At 41.3% G+C, this 23,120-nt stretch overlaps 1 protein-coding gene across 7 annotated transcripts in view; it reads right to left on the bottom strand.

Annotated features, from left to right (window-relative positions):
• Window positions 1-3,267: 3,267 nt before the first annotated feature.
• C8H1orf185 (chromosome 8 C1orf185 homolog) overlaps window positions 3,268-23,120 on the bottom strand; it is a 43,642-nt gene continuing 23,789 nt past the window's right edge. For 2 of the 7 annotated variants that reach the window (XM_045026091.1, XM_045026092.1), the window contains exons 4-6: window positions 22,031-22,157; window positions 17,548-17,581; window positions 3,268-4,008 (exon numbers count right to left, since the gene is read on the bottom strand). In XM_045026091.1, the coding sequence (XP_044882026.1) occupies window positions 3,419-4,008; window positions 17,548-17,581; window positions 22,031-22,157 (751 nt within the window). In that variant the 3' untranslated portion in view covers window positions 3,268-3,418. Of the gene's footprint in view, window positions 4,009-9,749; window positions 9,817-14,584; window positions 14,637-17,092; window positions 17,582-21,438; window positions 21,512-22,030; window positions 22,158-23,120 lie in introns of those variants that run through there. The other 5 variants (XM_045026094.1, XM_045026095.1, XM_045026096.1 and 2 more) reach the window with 5 other exon arrangements.

Raw genomic sequence — 23,120 nt, 5'->3', positions numbered from 1 at the left:
AATAAATTGGATAAATTAGTAGTCTTTGGGCCAGAGAGAGCAAGCATGAGAATGACTCTTTAGCCTGGTGGTTAAAGCTCTCACATGGGAAGTGGGAGACCCAGGATCCAGGGGGTCTGCCACATCCCTGGTGACATTCTTACCACTGGGAAGTAGTCCTTCCCACTCTCCCAAGCGTCTTACAAAAATGGCATAGGTACCTAACCCCACAAGAATCCCAGCAGCTAAGAATCCCAAACAGAGGAGGTGGCTCTCTCCAGCCTGAATTTAGGTGCCTTACTCTGAGAGGGGTGGGGCTTAGGAAACAAGCCCTGTCTTGGCATCTCCCATTGGCTAGATTAGGCTGGGAGCTGCCTCGTATGCTGGTTTTTATTAATCCCATTCTGAGGCACCTATCCCTATTCGCTGTACAGGGAACCTAAGCACCTAATTCAGGCTTTGTGTAAGCCAATGATTTTCTAGTTGCCTAATTTCCTTTGTGAATCTAGCCCTTACAGTCTGTCATTAGGTGTGCATGGTTGAACTGCCCTGTATAGGGGAGACTGACCATCAAGCATCAGTCCAGAAGGGTGGATTTTCTGAAGAGTTTAGCTGGCGCTAAAGATTAGTGTATTATGTCTGTATTATCTGTAAAATAATAATACTCTGTATTATCCATAAAACACACTAATATGTATTGGTAATTCATATGACTAGTTTGAAATACTTGGTCTACTTTTTAGGCTTGGAGGTAGATATTTGTACAGGTAAGTGCTGAAAAAAATAAGGGTACGTCTATACTTACCGGCCGGGTCGACGGGTAGTGTTCGACTTCTCGGAGTTCGAACTATCGCGTCTAATCTAGACGCGATAGTTCGAACTCCAGACGCGCTCCCGTCGACTCCGGAACTCCACCACCGTGAACGGCGGTGGCGGAGTCGACGGGGGAGCTGGGGACTTCGATCCCGTGGCGTCTGGACGGGTGAGTAGTTCGAACTAAGGTAGTTCGACTTCAGCTACGCTATTCGCGTACCCTAGTGTAGACCAGGCCTAAGTGATACAATCTTGAGATTGAATTTCCCCAAAGCAGAAGTAATACATTTGTATAGCTCCGCTGCAGAAAAATACATTTTCAAATGGTCCTTTAGAATGATAATTCAAACAGAATAGAATTTTATATAGAAATACTTCTTGTGATCATAGACAGAAGATCTTCAGCTTTACAACAGAAAGAATTACAAATAAAAGTAGTTGACCTGAGGGCCTAGCACAGCCAAAAGTAGAACAAAGATTAAATCAGGAGATACATCTACCTAATTTACATCAGAATCTGTTCTATCATACCTTAAGAAATGTGCTATCTAACCAAATGTATAAAACCAAAATATGAGACACAGTTCTGAACATTCTAAAGGCAAGAGCAACCATTAGCTCTAGCACAATCTTGGGCAATTTCAGTAAACTGGAAGGAAAAGTAGCAGACATTTTGGTCCTCGTATCTCTTAACTTGAAGTGCCATGAGCCAGCTAATTCAAATCTCCCAAAAATCTAATATGTCCTGGAACATCTGCTAGTAATGTCTGGGGGGAGCAACAGTTACAATGCAAAAAATGTGTTGCTACCAACACAGAAGTCAATGTTAGCTTTTTCTTTTCCTGATTCATTTTCCTTTAACTGTTTCCCTGAAAAACTTGTAGTTAGATTTTTATTTTGAAGTTGTTTTTTTACTGTTGCTATTTTTTCGATAAATTCTAATTATTTTTAAATGTATGATATACCTGTTTTTACTGTCTAGAACTTGACCTTTCAAAGAATTAAGCTCATATTATTTCAAATTACATTTTCATATGACAGAATTATTTAATGCATGCACCAACCTTTTCTGAATCACACCTCTGCTCCAACATGTTTGTAACGGAATATTAGTGTAACTGGTGATGATACTTACTGTAATACTGTAATACCTTAATATCTTACATTTATGTAGCACCTAGTGGAAAACTGCTCCATCTAATTAGAATTAATATAAAACACTTTTGAGAAGTTGTGTTGTATTCCAGAATTGTCATACAAATTCACATTAATTTGATTGAGAACATTATTTTTTGATAATATGATCTGACAGTACAGCCTTTTGTCACGTGTGTTTGATGTTTATGTTGTTACTTACTGGAGCAGTATAAAATGTGACCAAGAGTAAATTATGGAGATATAGCAGTCAGTTCAAAGTCAACAGATAGCTGATCTGAAAACATGGAGAGTAGGGTGTGTAAAAGTGGGTGTCACATAAATAAATCGATTAAAAAATACACTGGGAGAGTCTTTTCCTGGTTTCCCTCCTGAGTGGACAGAAGTAAGCCTGTGGCATCATTTAACTCTTATGGAGTCTCAAACTAGATAAAGAAAACAAGCCTAATCAACTATTCCCAGTCCTTCTTTGAGGCTCTTCTGGCTGGTTCAGGAGCACAAGCCTCTAGCTCAGAGCTGGAGGAACTCTCCTTCTTCCAAAGGTGTGACTGACAAAGTGGTGGGGGGAAAAGGACTTAGAGTACCTGACCAAGACAAGGACTTTGGTCCCTGCCATTTTAGTTGATCTAGAAAGGGGCAGCAGCAAACAAGTCCCTGGAAACTGAATAGGAGGAACATGAGGCAGTCCCCAAAGAACCATTTAAAGCTTCTTATGAACCTTATGGGGGTCAGGGAGATACTTCAGAATTCTGCTTTTGGACTGCTCAGGACTGGATAATCCAGTCCAGAACTTCTGGCATTGGGGAAAGAGCTGCATATTGGAAAATTCATTTACCTCCTGGGCAAAAAGAGTGTCTTTCTTTCATACATCAAGCTGACTTCTCAGAAAATCTGTCACAGAGAGCAGTCTGAAAATGTGTACCAATATCAGTTTTAGCCTGCATCGGGCTGTCTGCCTTTCCCAGTGGTAGGAACATGAAAGGCTTGCATAGTAACTTATGTGATTCCTAAAGAGGCTGTTAGAGAGCTATTATAAATGGTGTAGGAAACAGAAATCCTTGCCCAAGAAAGTGTTTTCAGGCTCAAAATCCATACAAACAATCCAATATAGTCCCCTTTCCTGCTTCTGAGGTAGAAGTTAAACTGGGAACTCAGAGGAGATGCTTAGAGGGTGTAAAATTTTTACAAGTTGATCATTCATCAGTCTTGCCTGTTTGACAAAGGAATAGGGAAGATTCTGAGGCCTGTGGTTTAGCACACCCAGTCATGAATTGATGAAATAAATACCCTCCCTGAAAATTAAAACATGTCAGCAAAAGGCATTGTTAGTCAAGTTTATTTTCTTGAAAAATAATTCAGAATATGTATTAGTTTGAGTAAATTAATTTTTTAAAATTACTATTGATACATTCTTACTATGAATTTTACTATTATAAAAGCAAGTCTGTCATTCTTCATATTTCACATAGGCTTATTCATTCAAGTCATTGTCTGGTTCTGGGAAACGAGAGCGATCACAACCAGTGAGACTACTGGAATCTAATGAATGGGATTTGCAAATATTCCCCATGGATCTTTGTGCTGATTCAGAAATGGGTAGATGAGTTATGTCTTCACTTGATTTCACTACAGTCAGTGTTTCATTAAAGGGAGAAGATATGACAGTATTGTCTTCAAGTCTTGACTTTGGAATCCTTGCTTTTCCAAGCTGTGGGAATGTTTTAGTAGAATTTTCATTTTCTTCATCATCACAGGATGAGTAGTTTAACTGAAATACAACAGGAATTATAACTCCTTCCTTTGTGTTAATACTTGACAAGTATGAGTTCAGGTTTCCTGTAAAAATTTCATTTGAGAGGGAAAAGTGAGAAGTGGAATCATCTGATGAATAGTCACAGTATGTTCCTATACTCCTGCTGGATGAAGATGTAAATGAGGAAGTCCTGGAATTTACAGTCAAACTCCTGCTTGGCATATTCAAGTTGACCTCTGAATCTGATCTGTTACACACGACTGTTTTTGTAACAGAACAAAAGTCATCTGTAGTATTACTTTCAGCAGCTGCAATGACAACATTTTGGTACTGTCCATTAGATGTCATGAATTAAAATATGACCATGACAACAGATTAAATTATAATGTTTACTGAGACTATTTTCAGTGCAATAGTTTAAAGTGTAGTAGTAAAGTTAAATGTATAACTATATGCATGTTATTCTTACTGTGTTCTGGTAGAACTCATTAAGGAATTGTAATTAAGTGGGAAATTCAAAAGCACCAAGAGATCTAAAAGCATGACTTCCATTGACTTTCAATGGGACCTGAGCTTCTGAATCCCTTACTTTTGAAAAAAAAAACCCATAATTCATGAGATTACAGAATATCTGTATTTTAACTAACACCTTACACTGGCACGTGGGTTAGGAATGAGGTCTAGTATCTTTTCTGTATAATTAACTTATGGAAATATGGCATATATCAGTTTTTTAATCCAAAATTAGTTTATATATTTTAGTTAAAATTGGGAAAAATGGTTTTCATGGATTAAAATATATATATGCCTACCATGTGCAATAACTTCTTTTTATGAGTTTTTATCAAAATTTTACAGAATGTGATTCATAACTGTCATTAAGAACATAATTTGGGGTACTGAAAGAAAAAGAGGCCAAGAAGGTGAAAGAAGCTTAGAGAGGATCAAAGTAGTACTGAGACACTGAGGGCAAAATTAAGAAATATTGCACAAAGTCCCATTGAAAACAAATGCCTGAAACCCTTGTAGTCTGAGTTCTTTATAAGACTTCATAGATTATGACTGCATGATAAACTATACCCAGGCTGGCACTGCTTCAGGAAGTCTTATATATATAGTTAAATTTACACCATGTTGTCTCTCTAAGACTGAAAGCTTTCTTATTTAGTCCCTCTTCAGCAACTGATGACTTCATGCAGTCCTCCCTCCTTGGGGATGTTACTTTCTCAACAGAGTCAATGGGGCTATTGACTTTTTCAAAGAGTCATACAGAAAGCTATGGATTGCCTTAGAAGACACATCCGCAACACTGTGAACTTTCCCAAGTAATCCCTTTGGTGTTGTAGATGGCTTTACATAATCTTCTTAGAGTGGCATGTAATTTTTTTGATGGTGCACACTATCTCACACTTATTCTGGGGTTGTTGACTACTTCTCACTACCCCAAGGCTGCAGAGTGGAAGCAGTCTTGTTTTCTCTAGCACACTTGAGGTACTGTGTTGTTGAAGTGTCCTACACAAACTATTACATGTTGAATTACTGTTGAAAATTTAGTGAAAATTACTACTGTACTGTAAAGCAACGCCTCCAAAATAAAATGTTAAAGGCAAAAATTCTGCCTTGAGATGATACAAAGGAATAAACCCACAAAATCAATGGATTTAGACAGTGGTTATTTATCAGAGTTACTTCACAATCATCATCACTGTGTACCAGGACAAAAATTTCCCTGGAATCTAAACCCCTCATTTACATTAATTCTTATGGGGAAATTAGATTTGCTTAACATCATTTCGCTTAAAGTCGCATTTTTCAGGCATATAACTGCAATGTTAAGTGAGGAGTTCCTGTATGCATATTCCATGACTGGTGACTCCCAAGCAATAGACCAGCTGCAAGTAGATGGGAGCTCAGTCTTAATAGAATAAAAATTGCAGAGCAGCCTTGCCAAATGCAGCATCTGACCTAGAGAACTCAGTAATCACATCTCTTAAGTGTGTGATCAAAATCTCAGGAGGCTACTCTCCATATATCTAAAACAGACACTGTGATGGGGTGTATAAATCCCCCATTAGAGCCGCACCTGCAGAGCATGCTCCAGCAGGGGATGGAGCTTAAAAAGGAGCCAGACAGGTCCGAAGGAGCCTGACAGGGCAGGAAGAAGGATGCTGCAGTAACCTCCTCTGGTAGAGGAAGAGGCCTGCCTGCTGAGCCCAGAGGGGCTGAAGGTCCAATTGGTATCTTTTTTCTTATAACTTTGTGACAGTCTACAAGACTCCAACAAGAGAATGGGTGTTAGGAAGTGGCCCAGGGAAGCAGCCTTCAGGCACCCCTGGTGCTGGACATTTGGTAACCCTTACAGATCCATGGGCCAGAGCCTGATGGAGAGGAAGGGTACCAGTTCCCCATCTCATCAAGAAGGGCATGAAAACCCTTACCTTCTAGACTTCTCCCTGGAGGATTAATACCTTTTGCAACCCCTGGTTGGGATCACTCATAGGGGGGTCAATAGCCAAACTCCATATCTCCCTAGAAACCCTGTCATACTTGGGGGGGAGATAGGACTAAGTGGTAACCTGACCAGACTGTTGAGTCAAACCAGACTAACACGAAGTGTGAAGGTGGTCTGGGGGAAGCGTAGAGATGTGATGATCAGGGTCCTCACCCTCTAACCCAATCATCCCCAAATGTTTTCAATTGCACCCCCCTTATGTGATTCGCACCACCCCGGGAGCTGGGGCCAGAGCCATGATTAGGAGCTAGGAGAAGCGGGGCTGTGGCTGCAGAGGCGACAGATTCTTCCCAAAAGTGGGGGGCACAAGGCCCCACCCCCTCCATGGCTCTGTCCCTGCTCTGCCCCTTCCCCAAGGCCTGCCTCCTGGGTAAGCCAGAAGCTAGAGCTGGACCAGGGAGCAGGGGACCCCAAGAACAGCTCCAGGCCCATGTCCCCACCCCCCCACCCCACCCAGGGCAGGTGGAGGGTCCGCGGCTCCCCATAGCTGCCCACACGGCTCTTACCCCAAACCTAGTTCCAGTTTCTGGCCTGGCCTGGGGGTGGGACCTCGGGGACCAAAGAGCCACATGCGGGCCATGGTAAGAGCTGCATGGGCAGCTGTGGGGAGCTGCAGACCCTCATCTGCCCTGGGTGGAGAGTCCAGGGGGCAGGGACACGGGCTGGATGCTGCTCTCTGGCCCCCCAACCCAGGCAAGAGTAGGGTCAGCAGTTCCCCATAGCTGCCTGGGCTTCCCAGGCTGCTCTTACCTATGCTGAGCTCCAGCTTCTGGCCTGGCTTGGGGGGTGGGGCCTCAGGGAGAAGAAGAGGGTAGGGGGCCAGGCCCATGGGAAAAAGTGGGAGGGCCATGGCCCCTTGGCCGCCCTGTGTTCCAGCGTCCCTGTGTGGCCGTGAGCTGGCTGTGAGCTGTGTGGCCACGAGAAGTGCTGGGAGCGGGAGTGGGGCCTTGGCTGGGGCTGGGAGTGGGGCCGTAGCTGGGAGCAGAGCTGCAGCTGGGGCCACGGCTGGAGCCATGGCCAGGAGTGGGGCTGTGGTCAGAGCTGCAGCTGGGGCAGCGGCCAGGAGTGGAGCCAGGAGCCGGTGGCCAACTCTAGGGTTACGGGGGGTGGAACGCAGCTGGGGGCAGAGAGGGGCGGGGCAGTGCTCCCTCCCCACCCCTCATGGGGGCTGACCCAGGCCCCGCCGCACCCCTTGAACGTTCTTCCATGAACCACTAGAAGGGCACACCTCACAGTTTGGAGATCACAGCTCTAACCACTAGGAAACACCACCTGCAAACCCAGCTCATCACAGACATTCTTCAATGATGCTGTTAAGGCTGCCTGAACTCTGGAAGAGCTCTCAGGATGGCCAGGGGATCCACCCTGGCCACCACCTCATAACAAGTTTGACACAGTCTGATAGATATTTTGACAGTCTCTGAGATTAGATGGTCTTGTCTTTCATCATCTCTGATGAATAATCTAGGTGAAGATCTGAATGTTCTTGTTCTTTGCAGGTAAAATGTCAAGGCATGTCTGACAGCTAAGATGCAAACCACAGCCTCCACCTTGCAAGTGTGAGGCTTAGGAAAAAATATAGATAGGTGAATTTTCTGGTTCAGATGAAACTCCGTAACTACCTTTGTAAAAACTTAGACTGAGTCCTTTAGGGTCACCTGATCAGAGTAAAACATTGTATAAGGAGAGTCAGTCATTAGTACTTGGATCTCTCATACTCATCTCGCTAAACAAGAGCAACAAAAAAGGATGTTTTAACTGATAAGGTGTAGCAGAGAGCACATTGCCATTGGTTCAAATGATGGACCCATGAGAGTCGAGAGCACTAAATTCAAGTCCCACACTGGGATCAGTTCTTTAATAGCTGGGTAAACCTTAACTAGACCTTAGAGAAATCTAACTGCAGATGGATGAGAAAAAACAGTGACCCTCAGTTTGGTGGGTGGTGGTCCAAAACAGCTTTGAATGAACTTTGAATGAACTAATCAATCAGATACCCTGTTTCAAACCAAGCAGGTAATCCAAGATCTGTGATAATGGATGCTTCTTGGGGAGTAAGGAATTCTGACTCCAGCAACAAGAAAACCTTGTTCATCTTGCAAGTTACGTATGCCTAGCAGAGCCCCTGCTGCTGTTCACTAAGATATTCCAGACAGGTGAATCGCATAATTGGTCTATACTTGACATCCATCCATCAATCCAGCTGTGAAATTAAGGGACTTCAGATCTGGGCGTAGGATCTTCCCTTTGCTCTGTGATAATAGTTTTGGAAGCAGAGGAAAGGGTCTCAGCTGGCTGACTGACAGGTTCAGGATGTCTGAAACTAAAATTGCCTCTGCTATCCGTATCAACTTGGCTGAGTCCTGTCTGACCTTACATACCAGTTTGGGAATCAATGGGACCACAAGGTGGACATATGTTAGAATTCCAGTCCATGGGATTAAGAAAGTGTCAAGCAGGGATCCCGGGCTTGTGCTCCCCTCTCAAACAGAACACCTGGCACTTGCTCTTTTGTGTTGCAAACAGGTCCATTTAAGGATAACCCCAGAATGAAAATATGCCCCAGAGAATAGACTCTGTGATTTCCCATTTGTGATTAGAGAAGTGCCCAATCAAATTGTCTGCAATATGATTCTACAGATCAGGTAAGTGTACCATCAAGAGGGAGATTTGATATCTGAGACACCAGTTCCATAGCCTGCTTGCTTCTTGATATAGCAGGGAAGATCTTGTCTCACCCTGCTTGTTCATATAGAACATGGTGGATGCATTCTTTGGACTGACCCTTGATGTGATGGAGAAAGGACTCACAAGCTCTATGCACTGCTCTGAATTCTAGGAGGCTGACGTGCATTCACATTTCTCATGTGATCCAAAGGCTATAGACCCGAAGACTATATATTGGAGCTTGCTACCCCAAGACAGACACATCCATCACTATAGTCTTGGGGGTGGTGAAAAAAGAAACCCCTCCACAGGTGTTCACAGAATTCCTCTTCCATTTCAGGGATGATAGTACTGGTGGAGGCAAAGAAAGGGGCATGCCCAGATTATGCTTAATGGGAATACGCACCGACTTTAACCAGCCCTGCATGCAGTAAATGTGTAGTCTGGCATGCAGTGTCGTAAAGGTGCATGATGCCATGTGCCCCAGTAGAGTGAGGCAAGCGCCTACTGTGTTGTTTAGATTTGACTCCAGCTATGTTATTAAGACAATTAGAGTCTCAAATCTGTCCTGAAGTAATGAGCCATGGATTTGGTAGAGATCAGGTTTGCTTCTATAGAGTCTTTAAACAGGAATCAAGTTGGACTTTTCATGTTGACTTTCAGGTCCAGGCTCTGGAACAAATCGAAGATATAACAAATGGCTTCTGATACCTAATGAGGAAATCTTCCTCATACCAGCCAGCTTTCTAAGTAAGAGTACAATACTGCTATTACTTTGTGAACACCCTCGATGCAATCAACAATCCAAAGGGCAGGACTTAGTATTGATAATAGTCATGACCTACCATATATTTTAGGTACTTCCTGTGTGGTGGTATTATTGATATATAGAAGTACTCATCTTAAAGGTCAAGAGATGTGAATTTATCCCAATCACCTGGAACCAGAGACATGATTCATGTTGGTAATGCCCTAGAGGTGCTTTGTGCCATAGTCAAGGAAATCCCAGGTGCCATCATTGCAATAGAAATGGACATAATGGGGTATACCAGCTCTTAAAGCAATATGAGGTCCATTGGCACTGTTAACATTGTCAATGCCATTTGATCCCAAGGGGTCACCAGCAAAGACAGTGCCATGAGCTCACTGAGTGCCAGTCTAGCCACTACTGCCATAGACTGTGTTACTGCGGTCTGCTGGGCCAGAATAACATTTTTCAGTGCTGATGTTGAAGAATCAGACATTAATTGAGCTGAGCTCTTACATGAGGGAGCTTTCAACAGCACCAGTCTCAACAGCTCATCTGAATCCTCAGCACTACAGTGAAGTTAAGTTTCAAAAGAAAATGCACAGGGCTGTGAAATCTTGGAGGAAAAGTAGTGTGGAGGCGAAGTTCTTCTTTTTGTGGTCTCTGTTCGAGATCTACCCCATATACCTTCTTTATCCCTGTACCTTCTCTGACAAAGTCTTGTCAGATTTGGTCAACTTTAGAGCCTGCGCTGAAGTTGGAGGCCAGTGATCCAGCTCATGAGCAAATGACCTATCACTGTAACTGTTCTGCTCTGAAAAGTCATATGCAGTGGGGTTCTGCACACCTGTGTCCAAAGTAAGATTCATGGATTTGCCCATCAGGCTTCCCCGTCCTTGGAAGTCCTGTTAGTAAAGGACTTTCAAATGGCCATCATTGGCAGGTATAGCTGCCTCCACACCAGGGGTAGTACATGAACCTGGAATACTTGGTAGAAGCCAAGCCAGTTCTAGAGAATTTTTAGTTCTGGTAATTAAAAAACTAATAGCACAATAGGCAACTAGAAAACTATGCTAACTAGACTAAATCACTAACCATGTACAAAATACAGGTTGGAAATCAGCTTGCTTGCAAACACAGACACCAAGCCTCTCTGTAATGAAGACAGGAGGTGGTAAGAGGGACTGAGTGGCAGATGACATGATCTGCCCTTTTATGCCCACAACGCGGAGCACAAAGACTCTCTGGGTGCATATGTGCCACATGGACACTGCTGGCCAAAAGACTTCAAACTCCAGTGCATGGGTGTATGTGGACAATTAGTGGCATGTGTATATGGAAAAGTCAAAGGTGATTTTACACAGCATTTGAACTACAATACATATTGATCGATCTAGGTTCTTAGACTCACCCTATCACCTTGATAACTGAATGTCTTTCAAAATAATAAAGTATACACCAGCGCCACATGTGTGAAGGGAAAAGTAAACTCATTTATTATTGTATGGGAAAGACTACTGCAATAAAAGAACACTGTTCTTACCTGAGAAACAAGAATTTTGGTTCCTGATGTTATATTTCTGTGATGGGCTTCAGAAATATGGACTAACAGATTGTGCCTGTGAACTGTGACATCATCAGATAGCTTTTTAATCAGAATGTTATAATTTGGATATTAAGATCCCTGTTGCAGAAGCCCCATCTTGTGGACAACCAGTCAATGACTGCCTTAGCACAATTAACATTTCAAGAACTGGAAAAATTAACTGTAAAACTTAGGAAACATTTTAAAACCACTGCAACAAAATATAGTGGAGTCCTTCACAAAAATGCAATTAACAGGTAGGAATCACCACTCCCTTTCTTCAGATGCATTCCCCAATATGAAATAATGGGCTATGCAGGCGGTAGAAAATAGGACAAGAAACAAGGGTATTGTCTCCTGTGGCATTTCAGAACTCTGTCTGAATGCTTTGAAGAATCACGAACATCAACTTAATAGTGACTGGTGAAGATGTGAACTGATTGCCATGCAGACACCTGTAGATTTTTAGAGCTTGGTTTTCTCTTGCCTGAGAGATTGCTACTACTCAGCCTTGAATCCCAGCAGTATGGGTTTTTTTGTCCTTTCCTGTGACTTTTAGATAGTACAAATTAGGATTTGTTTGACAAATTCCTGGGTGATGTATATAGCATTAAGGGCCATGAGCACCATTCAGCAACCAGGATTCCTTTTTCTTGGAGGAAACTGTTCAGGCAGAACGAAGAGCATGGTATCTGTGGAAAATTAGTTTGAAAAAACTAGGAACAGTCTTAGAAACACTTCTTTTTCTTAGGTTTCAGAGTAGCAGCCGTGTTAGTCTGTATCCGCAAAAAGAACAGGAGTATTTGTGGCACCTTAAAGACTAACAAATTTATTTTAGCATGAGCTTTCGTGAGCTGCAGCTCACTTCTTCGGATGCATAGAATTTCTCCTGTCTGTGTGTTCCATTCTATGCATCCGAAGAAGTGAGCTGCAGCTCACGAAAGCTCATGCTAAAATAAATTTGTTAGTCTTTAAGGTGCCACAAATACTCCTGTTCTTCTTTTTCTTAGTGTGTGATTACATAGATGAAGTAATGAGAAGGGACAGGCTACTCCAATACTTGGTCAGTTGAAGTACTAGTTACTAGGAAGAATAGCTTTATAGATAAAAAGAACAGGGAAACATATACAGAACATAAAACCAGTTTTAAGCATCAAGGTGACATTACTGGACAGTGCTTGCTTGGAAGAATCTAGTGACTATGAAATGGCCAATGGATCATTTATAACTCCTATAGTGTTATATGGGCAGAAAGTATAGCTATGCCTAGAGACAAGTTTGCACAAATGCCTCCATTCTAAAGGGTCACTTACAATTCTCTAACACTTTAAATTCTTTACTTTTTGGATTGACATTAGGCAGGTTTGTTTGCTGTCCAGAATAGATTTTTTTTAATGTTTGAGCAAAAAAGTTCAGCCATTTTGAGGAATTAAGAGAGTGAATATAACTTCCTCAATAAAAACATTTTTGTGACCTTTTTTTGAATAGCTGTAGCACTTCCTAAAAAAATGAAAATTGTTTAGGAAATAGTTGCAGATATGCCTTTTAGTGGTCTGTGGCTTGTCAAAGTTTTAAAAATGTACTTTGTGCATTTTTATAATGAAATCTCAATAACCTACCAGTGTTTTATTGGTTCTGCACATAAGTACATAGCTTAGGAAAATTCATAGGCAGTGCTTGTCACGTTATTGACACGAACTGTGGCCATATAGATCATTGTTACAACCAGGGTCCTATGCTTGCACCAGGTCTTGTACAGAGGAGGTCAAGTTGGTGTCTATGGAAAGGTTGTAGTTTGCTGGTTATGATTATGCTGTCTATGTGTATCATTTTTGTATCTGAAGTTATGAATATTAGCTAGGTACTTGTATATCAATTTGTTTGATTCTAAGTAGCCTCAGTGAAGCATTCAGTAGGCTTCTTGAGAAAGGACTATTCTCAGTAAGTGCCCAATCAAGAAACACTTACTGACAATGGACTTTGGGAGACGCCAATCCACATCTGAGACTTTCTGGGAACATTCAAACTAATATGTAAACAATGGCGTCGGACCGCAAAAAGCTGAATCGTTCATAGACATGTGACTTGCCCAGGTGGCAACACGAAGAGGGTTCTACCCACAAGAGAGAAAATATAAAAGGCCCTGGAAGCCTCTCCATTTTGTCTTCAGCTGGCTTAAGAGATGGCCTCTCCACCCCCAAGAGATGCCTGAAAGGAACAAAGGACAGTAACTATGGGGGTGTGAGTGATTACTGGACCCAGACTAAGAAGGAGTCCAGTCTGTGAAAGAAGTTTATTGGAACATCTCTAAGGGTGAAGTTTACCAATATGCAGTTTCTTAATGTACTAGGCTTAGATTTGCGTGTTTTGTTTAATTTTGCTTGGTAATTTACTTTGTTCTGTCTGTTATTATTTGGATCCACTTAAATCTTACTTTTTATATTTAATAAAATCACTTTTGCTTATTATTGAACTCAGAGTTAGTGACTAACACCTGGGGGAGCAAACAGCTGTGCATATCTCTCTATCAGTGTAACAGAGGGCGGACAATTTATAAGTTTACCCTATATAAGCTTTATAAAGAGTAAAACAAATTTATTTAGGGTTTTGAACCCATTGGGAACTGGGTATCTGGGTGCTGGAGACAGGAATACCTGCTAAGTGGTTTTCAGTTAAAGCTTGCAGCTTTGGGGGACATGGGTCAGACCTGGGTCTGTGTTTGCAGCAGGCTAGTGTGTCTGGCTCAACAAGGCAGGATTCTGAAGTCCCAGGCTGGCAGGGAAAACAGGCTCAGAGGTAGCCTCAGCACATCAGTCCCAAGGGGGTTTTTGTGACTGAACCCGTCACAATGCTGTCTTTTTCTCTACCTGAAAGGAGCACCACCTTCTTTCATATACATGCCAGAGCATAAGGAAGTAGGCAGGATTCCTCTAAAATCCTGAGACCTTGAATATTATTGTAAGCATGTGGCTCACGGGCCAGTGCATCCCTTGGTAGCTTGCCATGGCCTAGCAGACTCTCTTCCATTAGAGCCCCCTGCTGACAGCCATTCCTGCCCTATAATGGTCTGTTTCTTCTTGCAACTCAGCCTTCTGGCCAGGTCACTTTTAGACCTGCCCCTTCTGGGGAAACGTGAGTCCAACACAGCACTGGTCTGGCAGCATCATGCCAGAAGTTCAGCCCAACTTCAGGCTTTTGGGCCTGCCAGTCCTTTGCTCCAGGGTCTTCACAACTCCACCCTACACAGGCTGGTAAGGGAACCCTCACCCACCCTTTACTCTGAGTTCCAGCTCAGCAACCCAGTATGAAGCAGATAGGGTCTATTTGTTCAAACCTCCTGCTGAGTGTCTTTGGGCTGCCTCCTACCATGCCCTGGAGATAGGCCTTTCTCACAGTCTCCTCTCCATAGACTGTTGTGCAGGACCTGAAAAAAAAAGGGGCTCCAAACTGATTAAGGAACAAAAGAAAGAAAAAGGTTCTGCACCAGGCCTACCTGCCCCAAGAAGGCTCCAACACTTATGAGGCCCTAGTTAGGCTCTAGCTCCAGCTGATCCTACCTTCTAGGCAGCTTCTCAGCTGTCTTTGGCCCCAACCAGGCCTTCCTTTACAGGGCGAGCTCAAGAGGTCTATTCCCTCTCCCAGTCAACCCCCACTGAGCTGGGCTTTTCCTCTTTTATCTCCTCCCTCCAGGATTGACGCTTACTGCACGTGTAGCAGAGTGAGGCTGATTGGATCCACAGGCCCTCATTAACCCCTAGAGGCCCAGTGTGCAGTACGCATGCCCCATCACAATGCTACAGAAAGGTGTGTATAGAATGAGGACTCATTGATGGTACATACTTCATAATACAAAGTGTTTTACTGCAGTTTAGCAAAAAGTTAAACATAGTGGAATCTTTTTAATTAAAAAAAATGTAGAAAATTCCATACAAATAAACTAATTAAAGATTTCAAAGTGAAGCCGTCAAAAATCAGGAAATGACAAAGCTCGTCTCTGGGTATTTAGGGTGAATAAGGAATTTAGGGGAGGATCTTTTGAATCTTGAATGCTCTTGTTAAGAGCAGAAATAAGCCAATTGGAACTTTTGGTAGACAGCCCTAGGGTCTAATGGCTCCCCAAACAACTTTTATTTTTTAAAGAGTCAGAATTAAGCATTCCCCTCACTGTCACTTTATTTAGAAGTAAATAGGAGAGGATGACCAACTGTGTAGGATATTCCAGAACTTCTAGACTAGACAAGGTGGTCTTGAGGCATGTTCAAATTCAGTATTTGTAACTAGGTTGGCAAGGCACTTGAGTAGAGAGCCATGGCCTAGCTGAAGAATGTACACCTGTTATGTACATCATAGTGGTTTCTTCTGAAAGTGGCCTTCAATTTTGTGTTCCAGAGGCTCTCAAGGGAGATCCCTTCCACTGGTAAAGTGGACTTCTTAACTAGGATATCATTTTGCTTTTATGCAAGAGGGGAGGGAGAACACAGAACAAGAAACATGAGTCAGAGCACAATTTGGATAGCCTATGGTTCTGCATTGTCTTTAGGAAAGAGGGGTTTATCACAGGATTCTTCTTGATTTCCAGAATGTCCTCATCATTTAACTTCCTAATGTCCTCTTTGGAGAGGTCCAAAGCAGAGAATACTATTTCAGTCCCCAAAATGAAATTGTCTGGAGATTTCCAGCTGTGTGTGTGCACATGCACATAACTTCCTTCTCAGGGAAAACCCTATTTCATCAGAAAATCTGGAGAGAATCTAGCCATCTCATTCCTGTTGGATGGGGGAAGAAGGACAGAGTTTGCTAGTATCAGCACTTGCTTGACTGACAAAGCTGATTCACCAGGAAAGAGACTGGTTCTTGGCAAGATGGCGCTGCTGCAACAGGACCCCTCAAACTAAAACACTGTGATTGGATCTGTTTGATGGGATGTCAAAGAATACAGGAATAACCCAAAAAAACATATTGAGAAGACTCTGAACAAAAGTTTTAATCTATAGATTTATGTCAAATCCTATATATTTTAATCCTCAAAACTGCATTGATATAAAAATACTTCCTTCCATTTTATAGTTTAGTGTAAAACTTTACTGTCAATTTCATGAGTTCTGAAGTCACATTTTATTTTTTTTCCTAACAGTGGCTGAGTATTTCAGGATTTCATAAAAGCAACCACTTGCTAAAATAAATAGATTGAATTGAGATAAAGTAGTTGTACTCACATATAAAGTACTGTTGTCATTAATTTTGTTGCAAACAGAATAAAACTGAATTATTTTTAATGTACTAGGCAAATTATAAAATTAGTTGATGCAAAAGTTAGTTGTTGCTAGGGGTTCCTAACTGATTCATTCCCTTTTCTTCCTGCTTGCAAGTAGTAGTGTTCAAATGTTTAGATGTATTTTGTATGTTAATATACCAGACCCAGGACAGGAGACTGTATTTCAAACTCTAGTTGTTTGTGTATGCTTATCCCAGACCCAGGGGGGAAATTGAGACAGTGGCTCCATCAGGAAATTGGAGAGTAAACTGCTTCTACATGGAGGACCACCGCACTTATTGCACATTGGCTTATCACTGTGTATGCTTAAATAATCAATGATAGTACACCATCTCTTAATCTGGTCCATACAGTAAGCAGATGGTTAGGTTGTTAATGCTGCAGAGCAATAGGCATCATCAAATTGCATTACATATTTGGTAAAACTAAAGGGCCTGATTATAAGTTCACAAAATCCACAGTAACTCCATTGAAGAAGTAGCATTACATTGAAAAATTGATGTGAGAAGAGATTCAAAGCCATGATTTATAACCAAACTGATACTTACAGATATGCTGACCTGTTTGTAAAACATGTAGATAGTCAACATGGTTATGTTGGTTAATGAAGAAAGTAAAGATTTGTCCTCATCTCTTTAATTTAGTATGCACTTTTTCAATAAAATACAGTTTTCTTTGGCTGCCTCTGTCTTTTCTAATATTTTGAAGCTAATTAATATTCTTATTGCTATCATAGTTTTTAAGGGAACTAATAGTATTGATGTATAAAGACAGTCAGCATAAAAAAGATAAGGGGCCAGATCCTCAGTGAAGTTATGGCAATTTCCACCAATTGATGGTAAGGCCTGACACGTTAAGTTATTACAATGTTGAAAATATTTTTTCTGTAACTTTTAGAACCTATGCTATGGGGCTTCTGTTATAATTCCTATGTCTTGGTAATGGTATTTTCCAATCAGGGTTAGTATTTAATTTTGGCATTTTACTTTCCTTTATTTTGTGCTGGCTTTCAACAGCGTAAACAAGATTTTTGTGTGCTGGACTCTGAAAGTTATAGTACCTGTTGCTGCCTCTGTTTGCCTTTTGCTTGATTCCTGTCATACATAAAACAAAATGTTATCAAGTCACTAACAAGTTACAAATTACAATAGATTTTATTTTGCTAATTATGTAAAATTATCATATAAGAAAAAGAAGACTAATAGTCACCTTTAATGCTTTCTTAAAAGTAATTTCTCTTAAGATATATTCCAACTCTCAATTATTACTTCTCAACAGACTTTAGACAAGAGTCCAAATGAAGCATTTGAATGAGATAATGTTTTTGAACAAGGTACAAACTATGGGGCAGGTGTGTGGGGGAAGGATGGAATAAGATTTCCAAAGCTAAAGTTTGTATAGGGTAAAATCCACAGGATAAATTTTAACTGTACAGGAGGAGTACAAATTGACAGCATAAAAATTAACAAAATACATTTAAACTAATTAAATGTAGTAAGCATTAAATGCTGACATTAAAATAATTGTGAACATTTTTACTAAAGCTACAGAATAATTCTTACTAATTCCTCCTCAGATTATGCTGAATTTTGTTAAAAGTTGATAAAAAGATCAGTGTTCAAATATTACTCTACACATATTCAAGCCCACAATTCCATACACTACTATCTCTGAGACCATGGGGATTCTCTCAACATGTTACAGAGTAGACAAAGTTAATTTTTAAGTGACAGCTGTTTAAAATAACACTTCAATTTGGAATCTTCGGGGCAAGGGTAATGGATTTGTAATGTTACATATATCCTACACTAAGTAAAGCAGGAACAACATTCATATCCTTCAAAGGGAACCAAGTTTACAGTGTGCCAGTTGCAAAGATGATTTCCATCTGGTCCTATCAAGGTAGGTATATAAAGAGAGGAAATATCTTAGGGGTATTCAGAAGAAATGGTGTAGTCCTAAAGCTCCTGGGAAAACTGACTGCTTAATTATATCAAGGGATTTTTTTTCTCCCTCTCTTTCTAATCAAAATGAGGTAATGAAACCAGGAGATTCCCAAATCAAGATCTGAGCAAGACTCATGAAGAACCCAGGAAACTGGTTTCATCTGCACCAAAAGGTTGTATGCCAAATAAGATTATTTATTCTTTTCCCCTGCCCCCACTTTATTTTAGTTTCCCCAGAGTCTGCCCATGGATTCTTCCTTTTGAGCCACAGTTAGGAAAACCTTTTTTTACTTCTCTGTTAGTTGACAAGAGCAAATATTCCATACTGAAATGTAGGTGTATTAAACAGATCTCTCTTTGGCATTTAGCTTCTATTTGCTAGTGCCCAATGTGGGATACAGAAATGATCACTGCTTCAAATCTTGTCCAGGTCAGTCATAGCCAAAAATTAATATTTGATGGCTGTTTGATATGCATGAAATGAACTGATGGTTTCAGTCCAGTTTCTAGTGGCCATGAATCCACATGGCTGTATTTGGCAATTTTGGTAGCGAGGCTGAGGACTGAATGGACAAGAGACTGAGCTACATTTTGGAAGGGGATACTTCAAAGATTGAGGCACAGTGGCCTTTATTTTTATTAGAGGACAAATTAAAACTTTTTCAAGCAGTTACCATTTAGCTATTTAACTAGTAACACCTGCCTGTTCTTTAGCATTAGCAGGTTTTTACATTAAACTTTTACCTCCACACACATTCCCACCAGACAGTCAACTGCTCAGCCCTCCACCAAACAGAGATGGGCTTTGAAGTGTGCCTGGAATTCAACAGATTCAGGCTATTATGGACTGAGATGGCAGAAAGGGAGGAAGAACATTCCAAAAGAAAGGGTCCCTCAGAGAGAACAATCTCCCAGGATACCCCTCTCTTATAGAGAGGGAAGGAATCCAGTTTGAGTGCTCTCAGTGATCTCAAAAGCAGGGAAAGGAAACAGTAAGGGGTGGAAGGAGGGCTCCTTTTCTTTTTTTATGCTCACACCAGTGGCTTTATCTCTGCATACGGAGCTTGGATTTGAGGTTAACAGAGAATTGGGGTTGCTAGTAGGAGTGTGTCTGCTTCCTGTAAAATGTTTGCTTTTCTTCTCTATTTTTCTGCAGCTTTTCCATGACTGGGAAGCCAGTGAAAGAGTGCAGGTCCTCTTCGGAGTAGGACCCTCGGGCTGAGTTTCTAGTTCTTCTATAAGCCATTTTCTGCAACTCTGGAACCCTCAACTGACAGGAAAGTCAAAGTGGGGCCCTGGCCCACAAAGGAAAGTTCCTCAATTGAACATCTAAGTGAAAGAAAGGATTGAGCAGACAGAATGGAAGGTGAAAGAAGCCTGAGGGGACAGTCTCCAACTTATTAAAATTTGAGGCTGAGAAACAGCACAAACTGCAAATCCAGGGCAAAAAAAATGGTCCTTGTGGTGGTGGCCCTATTCTCTGGGTAGTAGAAAAGGAAGCCAGTTTAAGGTTAATGTGGGGTGGGGAGAGGAGGAGAATCCTACTTTTTGGTGGGGTGTCTGCAGTGTCTAAGTTCTCATCTGACACAAACTCTGGCGTCCGTTAGATCGAGGGTGGCATGCCAATCCCCAGGATCCAGTGAGGGAATGATGGAAGCCAAGGGGACCATGCGGGACTTCAGGTTCTTGAGATAGTGGTTTAGACTGAGCAGGTCTAAAATGGGTCTGAGACCCCACTCTTGGCTTTTGGGATTAGGAAGTAGTGGGAATAGAGCTGGTCAGGGCTGTGAGCCAGGGGCCCAGAGCAGAGCTGGGATCAGAGCGGGGCTGGATGGCAATCTCTCTCACTGTGCCCCCCTGAATGTTCCTTTGTGCCCCCTAGGGGGCCATGGCCCACAATTTGGGGACCTGTGATCTAAATCTATATAAACTATCTAAAACTAACAAACTACTAAACTATTTACACTAAAATTTGAGAAAAAACCACTAAGATGAGATTGCCTAAGCCATGAGAGGTTCCAGCAACCATCATGGGTGGTAAGAAGGAACTGAAGGAGGGCAGGACTGGCAGGGCCTTATATCGGTGCTATGATTGCACAATGCCAGAGGGTACTAGAGCTGACCCAACGGATACCGCTAAGGGAAAAATTGCTGGCAACTGTGCTCGGGATACACAAATACCTATATTGGAATGGACATGTGCAAGCACTCAAAGAAGAACCATCATATCTACAGGTGCATATTAGACCCAAAGTATTATTATTAATGGACCACAAAGTACCCATTGACACTTATTAGCAGTTTAGTGCAGTCTTTATTTCCTTGACGCATATATGCCAATTAAGTCCCACACCAAAAAGGTCCCTCAAAGCATTGATGTATCAGAAATATCTATATTGGAATATTTGAAATAGTTTGCTGGAACTGAGGAAGGATCTCAATCAGCATGTTAACTGGATTTTGACAATATGGGGGCGCTAAACAAAGAAGAGTATAAGGGTTTGTGGCAATGCGCACTAGTGGGGTGTGATTTTTGAAGCACTTATGTTAACATGCACTAGGGAACTTTTAGTGCATGCCAGCAGGGTCTACACAGGCCTGTTTGTGTGCAGCATGTCAGTGCACTTTAGAAATCACACCCATCTGTTACTCCTCTTAGGAAATTGTGATATAGTCAAATATGGACTGTCCTTGTAATGGAAAAGCTTTCACACCAAATATATACATAACAAAAGTGTCAGAGAATAGGTATTTAGACATTTGGTAACCTTTTTTACCATACTCAGTGGAGGAGGGCTCCCCAGGCAGCAAGCCAGAATCTTTAGGCAGGTTCTTTGAATGTTAACCTGATCCTGAATAAGTAATGTAGTATGTTTTATTATAACTTTGCCTTAATAAGAAGTTTAAAAAAGAGAGAGAAAGATATCACAGTCCTCTAATGTGAACTGCTGTACCAGGTAATCTAGCCCTTATTCTAGGAATAAGGACAAATGGTGGAGGCTCACCAGGGTGGATGGTATGGGAAATGGTGCATCTTGTTAAAATTCTCAGTTTCATCATAAGAGAGATTACTTTGGTCTAGAAATTAAAGATACAAGTGACTTGGGACCTGATCTTCAGATGTGTTGAGCATCCATAACTTGCTCTGACTTCCCCTGGACTGCCTCCAGACCAACACTACCTATGTAGATCTTTGCACTCTTCCCTCCCCTATTTGCTCATCTATTTAGGGGATGAACATAAACTTGCTCTAAGATATGTTAAGGTACTTTACTCTTGAAGTAAATATATGGTGCTTTTTCTTAAAGAACTACCTTGGTGGTTTGTTACATATTACTCAGAAAAGAGAAATATTCCTTATAACTGATCACAAAATTGTTTTGTAACAATGCTTTTTTATAAATATCTACTATGTCCCAAGAACTAAGGTGACTTACAGTCAGGGCAGGATACAATTAAGACATAAAGAGGTATCTTTGTGGAGCTTTAAAGATATAATGTATAGCTACCCTCATACCACCAGACTGAGAAAAAGACTGGAATTCAAATAATGTTAGGGCTGCATTTTATTTTTAGAATAGAGATGCTAGGTTTTACCTGTGATTTTCCAACATGAAAACTCTGAGAGAGAGACATATGCTTATAATGTTGAGCATCAATTGGTACAAATTTGTTTGGAAGTTCTTCATCTTTCATAATGGTTCTGAGAAACTGAAAAATCTGCCTGAAAGGAATATGAAATAGAAGGATAAGAATACACATGAAATTTAAAAGTATGCATGTTTGTGGAAAGTTTTGAATTCAGAGCATGCTAATAAATGTAACAACTGTAAGCAAATATTTTTCTTTTATTTTCATACTAATGTACAGGGGTCCTCAGGGTCATTAAAAATACGACATGAATGCATGTGAGAATAATGCCTATGATAACTTTGTCAGGGCACTTTGTATTTTACCACTGATAAGAAACTCAATAACAAGCAGCGATGCTGAGGTAAGTCCTCAAACTAAAACTATATAGGACCTCAGATACACACATTCTGAAATCATCATTTGAATTAACTGGGTTTATTTTTGAGTCTACAGGATTGTCTCACAACAGCTAACTACATTAATCCTTTACATGAACTTTTTATTTAGTAAAGACATTTCCATCTCTACTTGCATTCCCAGTAAATTATTAATATAAAGGTTGTGTATTTTATCTTTTTCTGTCTCTTTCTCTTTAAGAGGCAACAAAAGTTTTTGAGTCTCATCCCCCTCAACTCTGATGGCTAGTTCCCCCCACACTATCTTGCTCTTCCCTTCTCACTTCTGGCTTACCTATGGATCCCTAATGCATAATCAAGGACACATAAACTCCTGCTGCCTGTTCTTCCCAATTCCCTATCCTACTTAACGTCACCATATTTTCCCTGCCCTATTACTCCTATAGTGTATCTCCTATTACCACAACTTTGCCCCCCATTACAGTTGCTGCTTTCCCTTTATCAGCCTGTCATAGTTTACTTGTATCTCTCTGCATCTGGCTGCCCTTGTTTAGCCAGTTCTTCAAAAGTACAGAGGGAAATAATTCAACTCCAAATAACCCTAGGAGTAGGTGGCTTCTTGCACTCCTCCATTCCCCCTCACAAATTCCCTGTGTACCACCCTCCCATCCCCTTCTATTTCACGGACTTGTTGCAAG

The sequence above is a fragment of the Mauremys mutica genome, chromosome 8 (genome assembly GCF_020497125.1).
Source record: "Mauremys mutica isolate MM-2020 ecotype Southern chromosome 8, ASM2049712v1, whole genome shotgun sequence".
Lineage (NCBI taxonomy): Eukaryota > Metazoa > Chordata > Testudines > Geoemydidae > Mauremys > Mauremys mutica.
Note: the sequence above shows the minus strand (reverse complement) of the source record. Positions and strands in the feature narration are given on the sequence as shown.